The sequence below is a fragment of the Simochromis diagramma genome, unplaced genomic scaffold (assembly GCF_900408965.1).
Source record: "Simochromis diagramma unplaced genomic scaffold, fSimDia1.1 OVJJ01000216.1, whole genome shotgun sequence".
In the NCBI taxonomy this organism is placed as follows: domain Eukaryota; kingdom Metazoa; phylum Chordata; class Actinopteri; order Cichliformes; family Cichlidae; genus Simochromis; species Simochromis diagramma.
Window position 1 is genome coordinate 1,231,196 of NW_024386883.1, and position 19,368 is coordinate 1,250,563.

At 39.4% G+C, this 19,368-nt stretch overlaps 1 protein-coding gene across 1 annotated transcript; it reads right to left on the minus strand.

The window, feature by feature from the left end:
- Window positions 1–1,149: 1,149 nt before the first annotated feature.
- LOC120734209 (beta,beta-carotene 9',10'-oxygenase-like) lies at window positions 1,150–17,955 on the minus strand. Its single transcript, XM_040032857.1, has 12 exons — window positions 17,741–17,955; window positions 16,116–16,299; window positions 15,818–16,029; window positions 13,794–13,909; window positions 13,594–13,696; window positions 12,948–13,076; window positions 12,682–12,842; window positions 10,018–10,185; window positions 9,638–9,775; window positions 8,801–8,983; window positions 7,779–7,889; window positions 1,150–6,955 (listed from the first exon to the last, which is right to left on the minus strand). Exons 1-12 carry the CDS (start codon window positions 17,766–17,768, stop codon window positions 6,839–6,841), a joined length of 1,650 nt encoding a protein of 549 aa, XP_039888791.1. The 5' UTR covers window positions 17,769–17,955; the 3' UTR covers window positions 1,150–6,838.
- Window positions 17,956–19,368: the final 1,413 nt, after the last annotated feature.

The following is a 19,368-nucleotide window of genomic DNA, read 5'->3' on the forward strand; positions in this document are numbered from 1 at the left end:
AACACTGCAGCGGGGGTTTAGTGTACGGGTATTTGCTTTTTGTGTGCAAGTCCACAGAACACGCATGCCAGGGAACTGCCAGGCTGACAAATCATACACAGTGCTCTGAGGTCAAAGGATGCTCTTGATTCTGAGTAGTGTTCACAGGCACACATACACAGCACACTCACTGTACTAATGAACTGAAAACAGACTAGACTGGAAATAGGGTTCCTCACCTGTGCGTGATTATCATGAGAATGCAGCACAAAGGAGGAGCAGAAGTGAAAAACTTAACTCTGTTTCAGCAGTCAGATGCTCCTCAAAAGACGGTTGTTACGAATTGGGAACACACTGTACAGTTGTTAATATGACGTGCATCTCAAAACAAATCTGTCGGGAAATATCTTGTGTGTGTGTGGTTTTTTTTAACCTGACAGGTGGAAAAAAAAAAAGACTTTTTTCTTTTCAATGACAGGGTCAGTAAGTTCGAATTCTCTGTACTTTTTCAAATAAATTCTTGAAACTTTTTTTTCCATGGTAGGCACATTTATCTCCAAGACTTGCTTAACCTTAACACAACAACAGCTTTTTCAAAGTGAAATAAATACTGTCTTACTTACATTTTGTAGTAACTGAAATGCTAAATAAATGATAAATAACTTTTCATATACCGGCATCCTGAAATCAAAGCAGCTTCATAGAAACTCAGATACTATTACTTTTATTATTCACACCCTATTTATCCTTCATAAAGAGATATTAAAGATACCGTACCTGTTGGAAATTTCATTCAGCCTCCGGGTTAACTCAGTAACCTGCAAAATGTGAAATACGTTCTTTATGTATCCTTCTGCTGCTGAGTTATGGAGCTGAACGCCAGGGAAAGTGTATTATTTGCAGAAAAATATGATGTAACTGCAAAGTTGACCTTGAGTTATCATTTCAATATGTTATTCTGTTAGACATTTGTATGAAACGCTGTCATAATAATCCAATGAAAATGACCATTTACTACTAAATTCTTACTCAGCCTTCCTGGAGCTGAAGATTCTCATGAGTTACACCTGCACAGGCATACATACATAAACATAATGGCGTCATTTTTTATCAAATTTCCTTTTGTTTTTTTGTGTAAGCTAAACAACGCACAAGTAACGCCATATTTATTATGTTCTGTGCGTTTTCTGTGTCCTTACGTCTGACCCGGTCTCCTGAACATAGCTTGTCTTTAACAGCTTAAGGGAATTTTTTTCAAATTTGGCACAAACTCTCGCTTTGACTCGAGAATGAACTTATTAGAATTGTGCTCCGAGGTCACTGTGGTCTCATAACTCAAAAGAAAAGAAAAGAAAAAAAGTCACACAAACGATGCGATTGATACGATGTGATATCGACATAAAAAGGCAGATTGGGACCATATTTTAGATATTAAATTGGTTACAGTAATCTTTGTGCCCACCTTTCAGACTCCTACGATATTATGAGTCTGCAGCTTGATGGGTTTACAAAGGTGCGCAACCACAAAGCAGTAATTGTAGTCTGTTTTTTTTTTTTTTTTTTTAAGCATCACATGTAGTTCCTACTCCTTCTGTTAAATAGCCTCCTGCAGCCTCCTTTTGCACACCAGAAATTAGTCCCCTTTAGATCATTGCAGGTTTATGTAGATTTGAAAGCGCGAACACGGTACAGTTACACAGGTGTTTTCACTTTCACTGATTAGACCCCTGCTCAGAGCTGTGTGGGCGTGTCCCCACCGCTTCACTGACGTCCCTCCTTGGTTTTATTTATTGCGCCTGGAAGCGGTCTCCGCCTTCACTCAAAAAGAGGTCAAGAATTTGCAGATTTGATTGTGTTTTTACATCTGATTTTGTTGTATGTTTTATTTAGTAATCGCCGAGCAGAGATTCAAACGTGGTCACAGCATGACCGCGTAAACAGACTGACAGACGCTGATGTTGTTTTCATGTACAGTAACATCCCAGTCAGACCCTCATGTGCTTTTGCATTTACATATATTTACATGGACATTCTGTCTCATTGGCTGCTTGAGCAATCTCTCTGCTCCACGTCAACATTATAAATCTGTGGTGTGGTGTGCTTTGGCTCGCTAAGTTGACTAAGAAGTGAGAGGTCATCGGTTTAAATCTCCATCGCGATGGTTTTGCTTTGCACACATTTGCTCTTCGCTCAAGTGAGAATTTTATCTTTTCACATTTGATGAAAGGAGGATTTTTAAACAATTCTTGTAAACTTGATTGAAAGTCCATTAAGTTCAAGGATGGCTTAAGCTCAGGGGGTAGAGCCAGTCATCCCCTAAGGACGTTTGGTGGTTCAATCCCTTCCTGCTCCAGTCTGCATGCCAGAGTATCCTTGGGCAAGATACTGAACCCCAGGTTGCTCTCTGATGCATTCATCAGAGTATGAATGTGTGTAAATGGGAGATTGAAAGCACTTAGGTGTAGAGAAATATTTGTACATATTTTTTTGTATGAATGAGGCTCTCCGAGGGCTCCCATAGAGTAGAAAAGCATTTTATAACAAAACAGCCCATTTACCACTTTCATTTCTATATTTCGACTAAGAGAACAGTGACATTCACTATCAAAATGTTTGCTGGGCGTGTTTGTTGAGCTAATGTAGCATCCATCTTTACCCAATGTCCGACTGGGCCGAGCTCCATCAAAACACATGAAAACAATCGTGTGGTTGGGCGAAAGTGCCAAATTTGAATTTTCATGTGTAGGGAAAACATATCAAAACACACTGGGAGACGCTCTTTTTCTCTATGATGTTGCCACGGTTAATTTTTATGAGTGAAATATTTATGGTAAATCACAGCATATTTATATATATGTATTTTGTGAGTGAGTTTGTGGTTGGTACAAAGCAAACAGTTACAACGATCCTGCATGGTGACTTTCTATGTATTTAACAGCTTAAAGATCGATGAGGATTGTTGGTGTGATGTCTGTCAGTTCTCCTGAACTCTGGGATTTTTAGTCTCTTTCAGCACATTGTTTTGGTTTCCCAAATGGCAACTTTGCTCTTTCAGTTCAACCTCACTGCTTTCTGCATTGATTCCAGATGCTGCTTTTAGCCATTGATGGACAAAAAACTCACCGCAAAGCACGAGTACTTACTGAAGACTAAATGATAGAAACACAAAGACGTGAAGAGTAGACCAAAGATTAAAAAAAAAAAGAATATTGGACTTTGTTGGTCAGGTGGAGCTTAAACTATAAACTCATGTTGCCTGCATAACCTGCAAAATTTATCACAACCAATGTATTGCAATAATGCACATTAAGGGCTCATCTTCTAGTCAAAGTAATTTTTTTTTAAAGCCCAAAAAACAAAATGGTAATACATGCAGTTAAACTATATTTACATTATTACACTCTGTAGTCAGTCTGTAGTCTGCTGTATATAATATAACAATATCCAGACTAAAATCCAGCTTCTCTATAACATAGTAACCCTCCTGAGAAGACTGCAGCAGCACTGTTCTCAGGGGTGTCTGGCTTCACACATTTGTGATTTTATACAAAAGGCAGCAGCTTTTTAGAGTTATTCATATCACCATCAAAAAACAAGCTAAAAATAAATGTTGTGCTTTTTATGCCACGACTGATCACAAACCGCTTTCCTGCCAGGAAAATCGCAATTCGTGACCCGAGACTCTACCGGCTGCTTCAATAGACATTATTCTGCTTCCACAGAACCCGCTGCTTTGTAGCAGCAAATCAAACAGTGGGTAGTGCATATGAGCACAGTCGTTCATGTTACTTGCTGTCTGCTTAATGTTTGTGCTGTAAAAGACTGAGATGAGTTCAGCGAGAATCTTTAGGTATACATTTCTATTGCGAGTGTCTGCTGTGTGTTGAAAAGACAGCAGGATACTTAGAAAGATACGGAGAAAGTTGATTAACTGAACTGATTAATATGAGGATTTGCTACAGGAAAGACAGCAGCTGTATCTGTCAGCACGTTTTTCCTGCAGAAAAGAAATCTGAAACAGTTGATCCCTGAGCTGTTCTGACTAAACAGGGTGGATGTAAAAATAAATCACATAATTCTAATTTATTTAGTGCCGTCGTTATTCTAGTCACTAACTTTTCTATTTAGATAAAACAATACCAAAACAACACACCAGTGATGAGCACTGATTGAAGATTTGATCAGCCGCAGCATTGTTGTTAAAGTTTTTTTTGAATCAAAATTGTTGTAACAAAGTGCCATCTGCAGCCCTCCTGCAGATATTAAAAATGCATGTTCTGTCCTACAAAAGCATCCCAAAACTTTAAAAACTAGTTAGAGAACCCCCCCCCCCAAACTTCTACATTTGAAGGTGTAGTTTTGGGTCCTGTTGCTTTAACCGGCTGTTGGGAACAGTTTTTTTCTTTTCCTTTTCTCCTTTTCCCCTTTGTACAATCCTCTATAAAAATGCGCATCTGTTCTCTGGCCACACACGCAGACTGAAAAGTGCAGCTTGAGTTACTCTGCTTTAATCCACAGTTTCGATAATAGTCTGTTTGAAATCCCTTTTTTCCCCTCTTTAAAAAAAAAGTTCTACCCTTTTTTTTTATCTTATCTTTTTTTTCCCCTCAAAGAGGCACTCTTTTCCAAGTGTCCTATAAATACAGTTGTTAAGGTCACAGATTTGGAAATAACCCCTGTGAAGTTCAATGCCGGGCTCCTCCACTGTTTGCAGTGTGTTTTTGAAGTGGCAGGGTGGGCTGGCAGTTACAGATTGTCCCACTGTCACAGGGTCACAGGTTTGATCCCTCTTATAGCCCGTGTGGCCATGTTGAGCCCACCTCCTTCAGAGACGTTGCCCCTTCCTCACCCCTTTGTTCAGACTGTTGTATGAGATAGAAAATGGGTCCGTTACGATTCACAATCGCAAAGCTGAAAACAGCCTTGCAGTTCATGAGGTTTACAATACAGAAAGCGAACATGGTTACAAAACACACACGACAAAGTAGTATACAACTTTTTTTCTTAATTTATAAATTAATTTAAATAAATCCTGGTCAGGTACTGAGTCGTTGTTCCAACTCTGCAGATCCAGAACGTGACTGAAGGGAGGTAAATGTCATCACATGCTGACCTCTAGTGGATGATGTGTGGATCTCCTATAAACAGCAAAGAAACCAAAAAACCCTCCAAAAAGCCACACCTCAGTTACAACCGTGTAGAGCTTTTTCATTCATGGGTTTTCAAATTCATCTTCTAGTGTAAGTGCAGAGAGTTTAATCGGTTTTTGAAAAATAGCCTCTATTGAGTCATAGTTTAGAGAGGACCTATAATAAATTCTCTACACAGTAAAACCATTTCCTAGCCTATTACATTTACCCCAGAAATACGTCTGTGAATGATATTCTGTATACTTCTGAAATCTGGGTGAAGCGCACCCAGACTTTAATAAAGCATGCGTTTCAAATTTAGACCACTATAAATGTGTATTATGCATTAGAATAGTGGTGGAAGTACAAATGGCACACACAGTTATCACTTACATGTAAAATACATGTGCTTACATAAGATTTACATAATCAGAGTTGGCACTTAATGCAGAAATGTGTTATTTAACTGTGACAAAATTATTTTATTAGCACCAATTTTTTTTTTAGCCTTCTAGTTGAGCCCTTGTAAATAATTTTTTAGGTTTATACCATCACTAATGGAATTGTGTTTTATTCATTTATTTAAAGACAATCCTTACTTTTGAGGAGCTGGAGACCTCGATGTGTCTTTTAAATGTTTAAACATGTAGCATGTTTTATTGTAACACAAAAGAGTAATTTGGAAATTAAAAGCTGTCAAATTGTGGATTAAGAGTTATGTTTTTCCCTACAGTGGAGCAGAAGTTAACAGAATTAAAAACTGTATGGTAAAGAAATGCCACTTAGTTTTAATACAGTTTTCAATTCTCAATTAAAAAGACCCCATTGTTATGTAAAATAGGGTCTGTTTAGTTTAAGTGATTTGTGTGCCACTTAGTCTATTTATGGGCTTAATGTATACTGTGAAACAAGTAATCTGGACAAAGGTAATAACAAATTAACGATTAATATCTATATTAATGTCAAGGATGCAAATTTGATTGCTATACAAATTGTTATAAATAGCAACACATGTTGACTTTATAAAACCTGGGGCCTTAAATGTACCACTTGCCAGTAAAAGACTGTAAAAGAATATTTGATGTGAGAAATCGTACTTATGTACATTATTCTCAACCATGTGTTTTGACTGATTCAGTGTGTGAAAAGAATCCAGACACTTCACCTCTGAAAAGTGTTAATGTTGAAACTTTAATTTAAAAATTATATTTAAAAAAAAAACAGTACAAAAGTCAGATTTGTAAAAATTTTTGGAATAAATTTCTTTTAAAAAAACATTTTGGCACTTGGGTGACCACAGATTTACTTTCAGTTGTACCCTACAAGTCCTACCAGTCGAAAATCCATCCAACACCGATCACACTTCACTTGACAAAGCTACCTACCTCCTAATTCAGAACAAGCTAACAGCTCAGTCATTAGAGTAAAAATGGGACAGCAACCTCCAACGTCTATTTGCAGCAAACTACTAAAGAGAGATAACATAATCTTACTGGATATGATAAATCCGGTTATTGTAATACTCAGCACACTGCTTGTATTGTCAGTGAAATATGGTGATAACATAATGTCTGGTGATCCTCACCTGTAGTTAATATCTGTAGACAGTATATATGTTAAGCATAAAAAGCAGCAGCAACTCAGTACCATCTGATATATAACTGGCTAATGCTTATTGATGCGTTGTATTCATGGCCCATGAATCATGGGGAGTCTAAAAAACAAGAAGTTTATGCAGAGGCACTGAAGGTACCGTGGAAGCCATAAGCCATGTTAACAGGCACATAGGCTCTTCCTAGCTCTTCAAATGTCTTGGCATCCAAAATCAGGAGGAAGGTCCCTTTATCCTGGAGAGAAACGTTTGATGGCGTTAACACACACAAAACAAATCACACTTCTCTACACACCACCACATAGTGAAAGACTTCACTTAGGTTCAATACACCAGGTGGAGGTATGCTTGAGAGGTGTGCATGTTTTTAGAATAGCAGCTTTGATTAAATTCAAGGACCAGAACGCATTGTGTGTACAAAAGAATATTAAAAGGGTCCTCATCCAGTGTTTCAGGGGTAATTAAAACTGATTAGGATTTTAAAATAAACAGACGGGCAAATGAACAATTGACATTTGCTATAGGGGAGATGGACACAATAGCACAATGCTCAGTTTTGATTCAGGCTGCCCAATGTGCTGTCAGGAAGACGGACACTGGGATGTAGTAGAACACCATTTTTGGGAAAGAAAAAAAAAATCTTACATTACTCAGAAAATCTTTTACTGGCACCATTAATGTAGCCAGCAAGTGCACTTTCTGCCATTAATCTTGAAGGCTTTAGAAAGTTCTGTTTTTAATTCCAAAAATTCACTCGCGTAAATTCAGCAATGAATATTTATGACTCTGCTCGTCACCCACATGAATATTTATGATAGATCGTGTCCAGCTGATTAAAGAATTTGAAGCAGAAAGGAATCAAGCTTAGGCGGACTTGCAGACATGCTGGTACCTCAAAATCAGGAAACCATAAACCTCTGATAACGTCATGAGACACAACAAGGTTTGAACGGACATTTTTTTTTTTTTTTATAGAGTCAAATACAAGAAAAAAGGTAAACTATAAAACACATGCAGCTCCACAATGATCAGCACATTAGGTAGATGTATTTGCTTACCTGTGACGGGGTGAGAACCACCGAGAGGATGACACCATCATCTTCCTCCACAGCATCAGGTGACGGCACAAACACAGGCTCTGAGGGGTAGAAACCCTTCTGGTACCAGACCTGTGGATGATCATTTTCACAAGTGTCAGTGTTTTTCAATTTAACTCCACATTTTAAAGTTGCTCTTGTTCTCCATCTTAATTTTGCTTCAACTACTGGCTCAGTTCCAGTCTGGTACACACACACACACACACACACACACACACACACACACACCTGAATGCTCCCAGAGCAGCAAATTGCTCACACTGATAATCACAGTTGCTATGGAAGCAGTCAGGATGTAGTTAATTTTTCCCAATGTTACTTCTACATTTTTGGCCTTACGTTTAACAAGAGTAATGGTTTAATATTTCACGTGTAGTTCATCTGAGGCATCGTTTTGCCTAGTTTTAAATATTTTTTTACTAAGTAACAATACATAAGTGCAATAATCCTTTCTGTCATCGTTGTATTTTTACTCAGTTGTATATAGTATTTGTATTCTATTTTTATCTTATTGTATATTTATTTTATTTTATTCTACTGTATATAGTATTTTATTTTATTCTATTCTGTACAGTTGTGTACTGTATTTATTCTTATTGTATTCTAATTTTTGCCTCATAACTTTTGCACTGTCCACTTCCTGCTGTGACAAAAATTTCCCACGTGTGGGACTAATAAAGGTTATCTTATCTTATCTTATCTTATCTTATCTTATCTTATAAAACTTTAACTCTGAAAGATCATGAGCTTTTACTGTGACAGCCCAGATGTGGTTGAATGTATAGACAACTGTCTGCAGCAGTGTAGGAAGACAGTTGATATTAACCAGAAAGAAGCTGCAATAAGCCAATATACCATTTAAATTATGTTAACTAATAATTTACACAGTATAACAGCAGTGAATGTGATCAAATTCACTAACGCTCTCTCATCGTCTCTCATGTTTAAATGAGGTGGAGCCCTTTGCACAGTATCATACACACCTTGAATGTCTTGTCCTTCAGGTCCATCTTGAGCAGAGAGTCTCCCACCAGATGTCTGAAGCCACAGCCGTAGAAATAACGGTACGGATGTGTGTTACATCTGGCGTAGTTGATCTGCGGGAACTCCAGGCCACCGTACTCATGGAGGTCTTCTCCGTGGAGATCCTCGTGCTGGCAGAACACCTATTGAAAAAGAGGATGAACTACCACCTAAGGTCAGTCGAGCGTGCGAGCTCTGTGACCATGAGCTTCACCTTTAACTGGACTCATGTTTCTGCAACCTAGTTATGTGAACTCTGATTGCATACATTTGTTCTAACATACTAGAAATTATGTAAACTTCCATCCACACAGGTCAAAAACTACACAAATTGCAAAAATGATAAAAATCACTACAGAAACATCTCTTAAGATAACAGAATAGACTTTGTGCTGATGTTACCCATCAGTCTAAATATCCCAAATTCACTAATCAGTAGTTTTACAAATGTAGCGGTTACTTTTAAGCAGGCTTTTCTAATTTTATGAAAAGCCTTTTTTATGCGTTTCAATCCCCGCCCCCTCCCAAAAACCTAGTACTCATTTTGTTAACTTAATTTTCTGCATCTGTTCATACCGTAGTGTGGCGTTAACATTTCTACTCAAGGGAACGCTTTACTTCTGCCACTTACATTAATTTCAAAATAAGAAGCTTAATATTTTCACTGCCTGCTTGTTGACTTGTCTTGACAACTCATACTGTATGAGTTGTCAAGACAACTCATTTCTGGTTACTGCCTCCAGCATGTGTGCTACAGGTGAACTGTAAATGAAGGCATGAGCAAGAAGTCAACTCACCTTGTCGTCACCGATTTTGACACACGATGCATTGCTGCAGGGTCGAGTGTTCAGGTTCTGGTCTTTTGGGGTTTCATTGGTCACATGCAGTGGCAGAACAAAACGCCGAGGGAAAACCCTGCACAAGGTGTTGTACACCTGAGAGGGACAATATTTGCACATTTTAGATATTTGGTTAATTCAAATCTGAACAGACTGAAATCCATAAAGCTAACACTGAATAGCTTTCTCACTAAATTATTTAGTAAATTAGCAAAGCCAATATTGTCTTCCCCGGTTATAAATATTTATTATGCTAAAACTTAAGTACAGTGAAAAAAAAAATCTGTTTTTCTTGCTACATTTATTTTGTAACAATGTGTTCATGCAATTATACTGACCTCATCCAGCGCGTCTCCTGATTTACGCAAGTTCTGGATGAGGTAGTTGTTGATGGCTTGGCCGTCGTCGGAGCAACACATATCGAGCATCAAGAATCCATCCTCCTCAAAGGCGTTGATTTGATGGAAGGTGGAGAAGGCTTTGGTGTGGTACTTCACTGAGCTGACCTGCGGTACAGCGTATACAGTTACAGAATTTCTGTCAAGTACTTCATTTAGCTGTAAACTACAAGGACACTCTCCTTTAAGGACAGTACTCCTCAACATCACCATCACTTATTCAGAAGACAAATTATGTTAAAAACTTTAAAATAAAATCAACATAGAGTAATAAAAGCTTAATATATACACACAACATGCTTATTACATCTGTTACATTACATTCTGAATCACCTAGTTTTCTCTGTGTAGCCCTTTAAATGGGGCCACTCTAGGGAGTTTTCCTACTGCAATGTCATTGCAAATTTGTGGCGCTAAGCAGAGATGAACATTTTCAGCCTAGGTGGCCCCCTAATGGCCTGGAGTGGAATTCAACCAATGTTTCAAATCCACACCCAATTTAAACGGATTCTGTCTTTGCCCACACTTTGCCTCTTTTTACATTTACATTACATGCAGGCTTGCTAGTTCTTGCATAATCAATCAACAGGAATATCAGTTGTTATTGTATATAAATATAATATTGAAGTGCAGTTAAAAAAAATATATTAACAGTCGCATCCAGTGGCGGTCCTAGCCTGTTTGGTGCCCTGGGCGAACACTCCCTCTGTAACATAAGGTATTGTTTTAGTCTGTTACTGTTCCTACTTTTACCATTTCTTCTTGGAGCAACTGTAACGGGATTAGGGATTAATAAATAAGACAAGACAAGACATAATGTGGATTGCACAACACTGGTCACTACATTCTTCATTTCCGGTTAATACTTGTACAGCTGCTTTTATTGTGTGTGTGTGTGTGTGTATATATATATATATATATATATATATATATATATATATATATTTATTTAGATTTCTTCATACATTCTTATATAGTTCTATATTGTGTATTTTGTTGTACAGTTATTTTATTTTCAACTTTAATTTATATATTTTATCTTATTCTTACCCAGTTAAATTTACCCTTCATTCTAATTTGTGTTGTACAGTTATTTCATTTTTAACCTTAATTTATATTTTATTCCTTCCTAGTTAAATTTACCCTTTTTAATTTTTCATATTTATTTCCTATCTTATTCATAGCCTTTTCCTTTTTTGTTTTCTTTAGGTCACGAGCAGTTGTCCAAGCATTTCACTACATATGACAAATAAAATTTGAATTTGATTTGAATTTAAATGGCCTGTATTTATATAGCGCTTTACTAGTCCCTAAGGACCCCAAAGCGCTTTACACATCCAGGCATCCACCCATTCACACACTGGTGAACGCCCTGGGGCGCACTGACAGAGGCCCACCTACTGGTGGTGGTCAGAGGCGCCACCGGGCCCTCTGACCACCACCAGTAGGCAACAGGTGAAGTGTCTTGCCCAAGGACACAACGACCAAGACTGTCCAAGCCGGGGCTCGAACCAGCAACTGATTACAAGGCGAACTCCAAACTCTTGAGCCACGATCGCCCACATAATAAAGTATTCTGATTCTGATTGTTTCAGGATGACCTGCCATTATCCAGTGACACATCTGCTTACCTGTATCTTTTGCTCGTTTCTCCTCCTCTTCTTTTCTCATTTTTCTAAACTGAGCACCTGATGGCTTTGAACTTTTCTTTTCCATCTTCCATTGGTTTTAATTTTGCACTCCAGTATGAACACCTATCCCTCAACCCAAGGATCACCACAACATGATCTAACACACCTACACCTTAGTTCACAGATTCACTTTGTCTAGGGTGCATTTCTGAGATTTCTGAGACAACCCAGGATTCAAATCAAGAATACATAATGGACTTGGATTTACAACATTATGAATGAAATGTGCTCTATTTGGCCCCCCTCCCCTTTCGATGGGTTGTGTGTGAGACTTTAAATCATCAAACTGTAAATTTTAAATTGTTATTGATCCCTTTATCCCTGGTCCTAAAGGGTATGTTTATTTTCTTACTCTTCTTATATATATTGTTTGTTTACTTGCACTGCTGTAACTGGAGCCTCGTCGTCTCGTCTCTCTATATACTGGACTGTATGTAGCGGAAATGACAATAAAGTTTACTTTGACTTCAGCAGCGAGCAGGCGCACCGAGGGCTCTCGCCTCACTTTTTGTGTATAGAATTTCAAAAAAACATCGGTGCAAATTATAAGTCTGTATTATAATGTCTGGTGTTTTCGTGTTTGTTGGTTTGTTTTTATTTCGTTTTATTTTGCGAGTTGGTTATTAGATGCTGCTCCAGCCAGTCAGAGAATCCCCCCGCCTCCCTGCGCCGCAAGCAGCAGGCGCACCTCGCAAACGGAGGGCGCCCTTACTCCCAGCAAATGGGCGATAGAAAACCGATCGGTGCCTATGCCATTCCCAATATGCGCTGGCTGACGTCGGGGCAGCATGAGTACGAGCATTTTTTTTTTTTTTTTGCCGATGCCCGTGATGCCGCCCCCCACCACCACGATGCCGCCCCGGGCAACCGCCCGTGTCGCCTGTATCTAAAACCGCTACTGATCGCATCTCACCTCGCCTGTGTGCTTGTTCACGAGGTGGAAGACTGTCTCCTGTTTGGGATCCCAGTAGATTCCATCACTCAGAGCCTTCCCTCTTAATTTACATGTGACTATCTTCAGCAGGTCCATCTTGACTGGCTGCTCGATGAACACCACGTAGTTCTCAGACATGGCTGGAAGCAGGAAGAAAAAGATTACCAAGCTTTGCAGATGAGGGTAGCAAATTGAAAAAAAAAAAAAACAAGCATAATGAGTGGTACCCTGGTGTGCTGCCTTACCAAAGCTGTGGTAGTAGGAGGGATGGGACTTGTTTGCAGGCACAATAGAACAGAGGATTTTGGCTCCTTGCAGAGTGTCTTCGCTTTCTGTCTTCTCAGGAGGTACTCTGATGATATTGTAGAGGACTCCTGGAAGGAGAAGTGTTTTACAAAACATTGTTCCATCCATTTTCCATCCATCCTCTTCAGCTTATCTAATTCAGAGTTGCTGAGGAAGGGGGAGCTGGAGCCTATCCCAACTGTCATGTGTGAGAGGCAGGGTACGCCCTGTACCGTTTGCCAGTCTGTTGCAAGGATAACAGAGACAGACAACTAGTGATATCTATGGCCAATTTAGAATCAACCTAATTAACCCAACCCAGTTAATCTAATGTGCATGTCTGTGGACTCTGGGAGGAAGCTGGAATGCCTGGAGAGGCAGAGATGACGCACTTTCCACAGAAAGACCTAAGTCGCCCAGTGGATTTGAATCCAGACACTTGCTGTGATTTGACACTGCTAACTGCTGCACCTCCTTTCTTCCAACAAAGTACAGTTCATTTCTTTTTTTCTAAATCAAGATAAAAAATAAAAATAAATAAATAAATTTAAAAAAGCCATGTAACTGTGCAGACTTTAGTGTGGATACTTGACTCAAGGAACAAACCTCTTCTTCCATATGAGTTGCCCATGTTGTAGGTGGTACCATCTGGATCATAGTGGGGGTGAGCAGTGGCTCCATTTACTGCAATGAACTTACTCCAGTCCACCTGCAAAACAACAGAATGATAAGGATGTATACTGTGTTTATACCAGACTACACAATGACAAAGAAATGTGTTTACTGCACATAACAAATGACATTACCTTCTCTAAAGTTTCTAGGGTCTCTGGGTTCACTCTGTGCATGAAGTTTGTCTCTGTGCTGACATAGTAGTCCCCTTTGTATTTCACAAAGCTCACACTTGCATTGTCTGTGGGTTCTGTAGCAAAGACAAACAAAGGGACTGAAAGCTTTTCTCCTTTTAAAGAAATTGGTCTGCTATACAATTTACAGTTTGTAGTTATACTGGAGGGTCCAGTGGGAATGTAAAACATTTTGTGCTCCCCCTGGTTCCCCACTGTAAAGCCTTGTTATGTAACTTGGGTATACAGGGAGTGCAGAATTATTAGGCAAATGAGTATTTTGTCCACATCATCCTCTTCATGCATGTTGTCTTACTCCAAGCTGTATAGGCTCGAAAGCCTACTACCAATTAAGCATATTAGGTGACGTGCATCTCTGTAATGAGAAGGGGTGTGGTCTAATGACATCAACACCCTATATCAGGTGTGCATAATTATTAGGCAACGTCCTTTCCTTTGGCAAAATGGGTCAAAAGAAGGACTTGACAGGCTCAGAAAAGTCAAAAATAGTGAGATATCTTGCAGAGGGATGCAGCAGTCTCAAAATTGCAAAGCTTCTGAAGCGTGATCATCGAACAATCAAGCGTTTCATTCAAAATAGTCAACAGGGTCGCAAGAAGCGTGTGGAAAAACCAAGGCGCAAAATAACTGCCCATGAACCGAGAAAAGTCAAGCGTGCAGCTGCCAAGATGCCACTTGCCACCAGTTTGGCCATATTTCAGAGCTGCAACATCACTGGAGTGCCCAAAAGCACAAGGTGTGCAATACTCAGAGACATGGCCAAGGTAAGAAAGGCTGAAAGACGACCACCACTGAACAAGACACACAAGCTGAAACGTCAAGACTGGGCCAAGAAATATCTCAAGACTGGTTTTTCTAAGGTTTTATGGACTGATGAAATGAGAGTGAGTCTTGATGGGCCAGATGGATGGGCCCGTGGCTGGATTGGTAAAGGGCAGAGAGCTCCAGTCTGACTCAGACGCCAGCAAGGTGGAGGTGGAGTACTGGTTTGGGCTGGTATCATCAAAGATGAGCTTGTGGGGCCTTTTCGGGTTGAGGATGGAGTCAAGCTCAACTCCCAGTCCTACTGCCAGTTTCTGGAAGACACCTTCTTCAAGCAGTGGTACAGGAAGAAGTCTGCATCCTTCAAGAAAAACATGATTTTCATGCAGGACAATGCTCCATCACACGCGTCCAAGTACTCCACAGCGTGGCTGGCAAGAAAGGGTATAAAAGAAGAAAAACTAATGACATGGCCTTCTTGTTCACCTGATCTGAACCCCATTGAGAACCTGTGGTCCATCATCAAATGTGAGATTTACAAGGAGGGAAAACAGTACACCTCTCTGAACAGTGTCTGGGAGGCTGTGGTTGCTGCTGCACGCAATGTTGATGGTGAACAGATCAAAACACTGACAGAATCCATGGATGGCAGGCTTTTGAGTGTCCTTGCAAAGAAAGGTGGCTATATTGGTCGCTGATTTGTTTTTGTTTTGTTTTTGAATGTCAGAAATGTATATTTGTGAATGTGGAGATGTTATATTGGTTTCACTGGTAAAAATAAATAATTGAAATGGGTATATATTTGTTTTTTGTTAAGTTGCCTAATAATTCTGCACAGTAATAGTCACCTGCACACACAGATATCCCCCTAAAATAGCTAAAACTAAAAACAAACTAAAAACTACTTCCAAAAACATTCAGCTTTGATATTAATGAGTTTTTTGGGTTCATTGAGAACATGGTTGTTGTTCAATAATAAAATTATTCCTCAAAAATACAACTTGCCTAATAATTCTGCACTCCCTGTATACAGAACACTTAACAAGCTCCATCCCAGGAGGATTTAGCAAAGAAAGTTAGTATAAACTTGATTTTATCTCTAGCTGTTGTGGCTCTTCTGCTTTTTTTCTTAACTGCAGCAGAAAACCTGCTTTTTGATCCATTATGCACATATACTTCATCCCACTGTCTTATTTACTCACCAAACTTCTCAAAGCGAGAAAGGAATCGCTGGAAGAAGTTTTTACAGGGGTCGGGCATGGCAAGCGTGCCAAACTCAGACATTATGATCCGGTCCCGCTCGCTGTTCTTTTTGAAGGTATCGCTCTGCAGGAACCGACTCATGTACGTCACCTCACCTCTCTCAATCTTGAACTGGTGCAGCATGGCCATCCCATCAAACCAATGGTTGTAGCTGTCATGAAACACAGATGTTAAGGCTCGACTCCATTGTTATAGAAATGTTCATTTTGTGCTTTGCAGCAGGTCTTTATAACTCACTGTGTTTCTCCAAACTCAAACTTCCCAGGGCCATTGCGGAGGAGTTTTCCATTGATCCAGGAGGGAATGGTTCCCTCTAATTTGGTAGCTACTGGCTCAGGGGTCTCTTCAACAGAGCGGACCAGGGGAGCAATTGTCTCCAGCCCCTTCAGTACGTTGCCATTGTGGGCATTTTTTGCCTGATCTGAACCCAAATGAAAGAATGGACAGAAATTACCTTTCTTTAGAGCAACTTTTGCTTTACACTTCTTACAGTTGGACAATATTTCCCTTTTACTTAGTAACTGCTGTAAACAACATTTCTGGCAACCCAAGTATAAACTTTACTTTACTGTCAGTTCTGCATGCAGCTCAATAAATTAAGAAAAAATAAGGAATGAAAACAAGCACTCAGGGTCTGTGCCACATTAGAGCTCTTTAGTTGCCCAAGCTTTGCTTCTGAGCAGAGTTTAAACACATTTGGCTTGGTAAGTTTTACGTAACACTGTTTGTCCTTCTGTCAGCATCTCGGGGATATAAAAAAAATAAAAATAAAATAAACGCCTCCCCAACTTTCACCTTGATTAAGAAACATTTAAAACCTGCCATTACTTTTTCAAGTGCATTTACTTGTCTTTAAAAGGTCGTTCATTTAAGTGTCACAGCTACTAAAACATAAAATATAAAGTATAAAATAACAGTGACATTGAAATCTGCTGTTGTAGTTTAGGGTGGTCCTTTGTTTCAGAAAAGCTACAATAAACAGCTCAGTGCCCTGCTGAGATCTTTAGAGAGAACCCCGTTTAACCACCGCTTCAGATCCTCAGTGAAAAAGTCACCAACTGCTTCTCTGACTCCAGTGTTAAAGACGCATGACTTAAATTATTCACAACAGTCAGCTGTACTGTTACCATCCACCCCTGCCACTACTGACAGGGAAGGGCTTCATTTTTACAAAAGCAAATGCACATGATTGTTTAAACAACAGTATATTCTGGAGATCCACTCAGAGAAATTACAATGTACAAAAGTTTCATTTCTGGAGTTTGAGACAATGATAAACATGTCGCTTTAAGCTTGTTTATCCAAATACACCCAGTGCTGTACTACAGGGGGGTGACAAATTAAAGAAAAACCTTGAATAAATCGGTGTTGAAACGATTAGTTTGATGTGGAGGGAAATTTTCTGCTATAAGTTATGGCTAATTATATTTGGCCTACAGCAGACGGGCTGTTACAAAATCCCCATAAACGTGGCGGTTGTGCTGTAAACAGCTAAGCAGCAGATATCCAAGTCTCCGATTACAGCCTCAGTTCTACTCTGTTTTCTGGTAGTGCAATGCCTGCCGAGTTTTTCATATCCACCGGCCTGTGAAATTAAATCCACACATACCAACGTGAGGCTGAAAGAACACTCTGTACTGATATTACTGTACATACAGTCACAACCGCCCATCACCGCGCTCAACAGTCCAGCTGATTTATAGAGATGCAAATATGATAAATGCGATTTCATCAAGTGCTCTTCAAATGCTCGTGGCTTGTAAAACGTGCAACTTCCTGTAAGTTATGAAACCAGCAGCGCATCGTTCTGTGCAATCTGAACTGTATTACTGTACAGTATTCACAACAAGGAGGAAGCTTACCTGCACGCTCGAGCTTCACAGATGACATGACAGCTGATGGATGCAGTTCCTGATTTCTATATCCGTGATCTGCTAGACCACAGAAACCCACTAGTGTGCGTGGAGCTGCGACAGCCGCCTGCAGCGATAAACTGCGTTATGTAAGCTATAAGAGAGAGAGAGAGTGAAAGAGAGAGGGAGAGTGAAAGAGAGAGGGAGAGAGTCACTTGTGCCTGCCTGGGCTTGCAGTCACACACGGTGCTAACAAAACAGAGGTTATGAAATAAGGTAGGCAGAAAAAAAAGAATAAACATTTACAACAGCAGCTACATACAGGCCTATACAATCATAAGCTACACCTGCTTTAAACCACGTGGTGTGCTAACAGGTGATTTTCCAGGTTTCTATGTTGTATGTCTAACATCTTTGCTTAGGGGCCATGTGACACATCAAACTTATTGGTAATGTCACAAGAAAAACAATGGTGTGCTTGGTTTCAACGTAACTTTATTCTTTCATGAGTTATTTACAAGTTTCTGACCACTTATAAAATGTGTTCAATGTGCTGCCCATTGTGTTGGATTGTCAATGCAACCCTCTTCTCCCACTCTTCACACACTGATAGCAACACCGCAGGAGAAATGCCAGCACAGGCATCCAGTAGAACCAATTTATCAGAAAAGACAAAGGATAAAGTAAAACAGCTATACTGCAGATACTCTGTTTTTGTATAAATGTGTTTCTAAGGCCATAAGGACGAAACCACAGACAGCCCACAAGAAGCAGAACAAAGGCAAGGAAAGTCTGAGAATCAAATACACAGGAAGGTGATTAGGAAAGTGGAGACCAGTGTTGGTCAAGTTACTTGAAAAAAGTAATCAGTAACTAATTACAGATTACTTCCCCAAAAAAGTAATCCCGTTACTTTACTGATTACTTATTTTCAAATGTAATTAGTTACTTAGTTACTTTTTTAAAACACGATTTACAACCTGAAGAGGTGATAAAGCAATAGATCTTTCAGCCCAATTCTACTTTTTCTACATAATCCATCATACAAAATGTAATCAAATGGAAAAGTCTCTTTTTTTTAAACTTGTTTTATCAGTTTTAATCTTTTAACTTTATGCATCAAGCAAAAATTTAACATTTAAACCTATTTTCTACACATTCCAGCACATAAAATAAAATATTTTTTGTGTTTACACTCACTCTTTCAAATAGATGCAAGTAAAACACAGCAGAAAATAAATAAAGTCAAAGACTCAGCGGTCCTGTTGCTCTATTTTCACCTGTAAAGCAGGAGTGGGGTAGGCGGAGGTTTACCCTGGTGCAGGTGTGCCGCGGTCAGTTGAAGAATCCGCGAGTTTCTCTGTGAGTTTCCCATTACTTCGTTGCGCACTCGGTGCTTGCTTGGAAGTTTAGGGGGGTTTTTTTCGCTGTAAAAAGAAGTTTTCTTCCCACGCACGATGGACACTAATGTTTTTGTCACTTTTTATGGAATCAAACTCAAAGTAAGGTCAGTACTTCCACGCTTTAAACGCTGCATGCTCATACTCTCTCCCACAATCTATATGTGATCCATTGTTGATCTGCATACAGCTGTTGTCACTAACGGAGCACTCGCTTATGTCACTGTCGTGAGACAT

What these genes read in the sequence shown, in the direction of transcription:
- LOC120734209 (XM_040032857.1), bottom strand. Translation starts at nt 17,768, where the DNA reads ATGTCATCTGTGAAGCTCGAGCGTGCAG. An exon ending in TTTGAGTTTGGAGAAACACA is followed by an intron (nt 16,030 to 16,115) that starts GTGAGTTATAAA and finishes GTTTCATGACAG; the next exon opens with CTACAACCATTGGTTTGATG. An exon ending in TGAAGGACAAGACATTCAAG is followed by an intron (nt 7,890 to 8,800) that starts GTGTGTATGATA and finishes GATCATCCACAG; the next exon opens with GTCTGGTACCAGAAGGGTTT.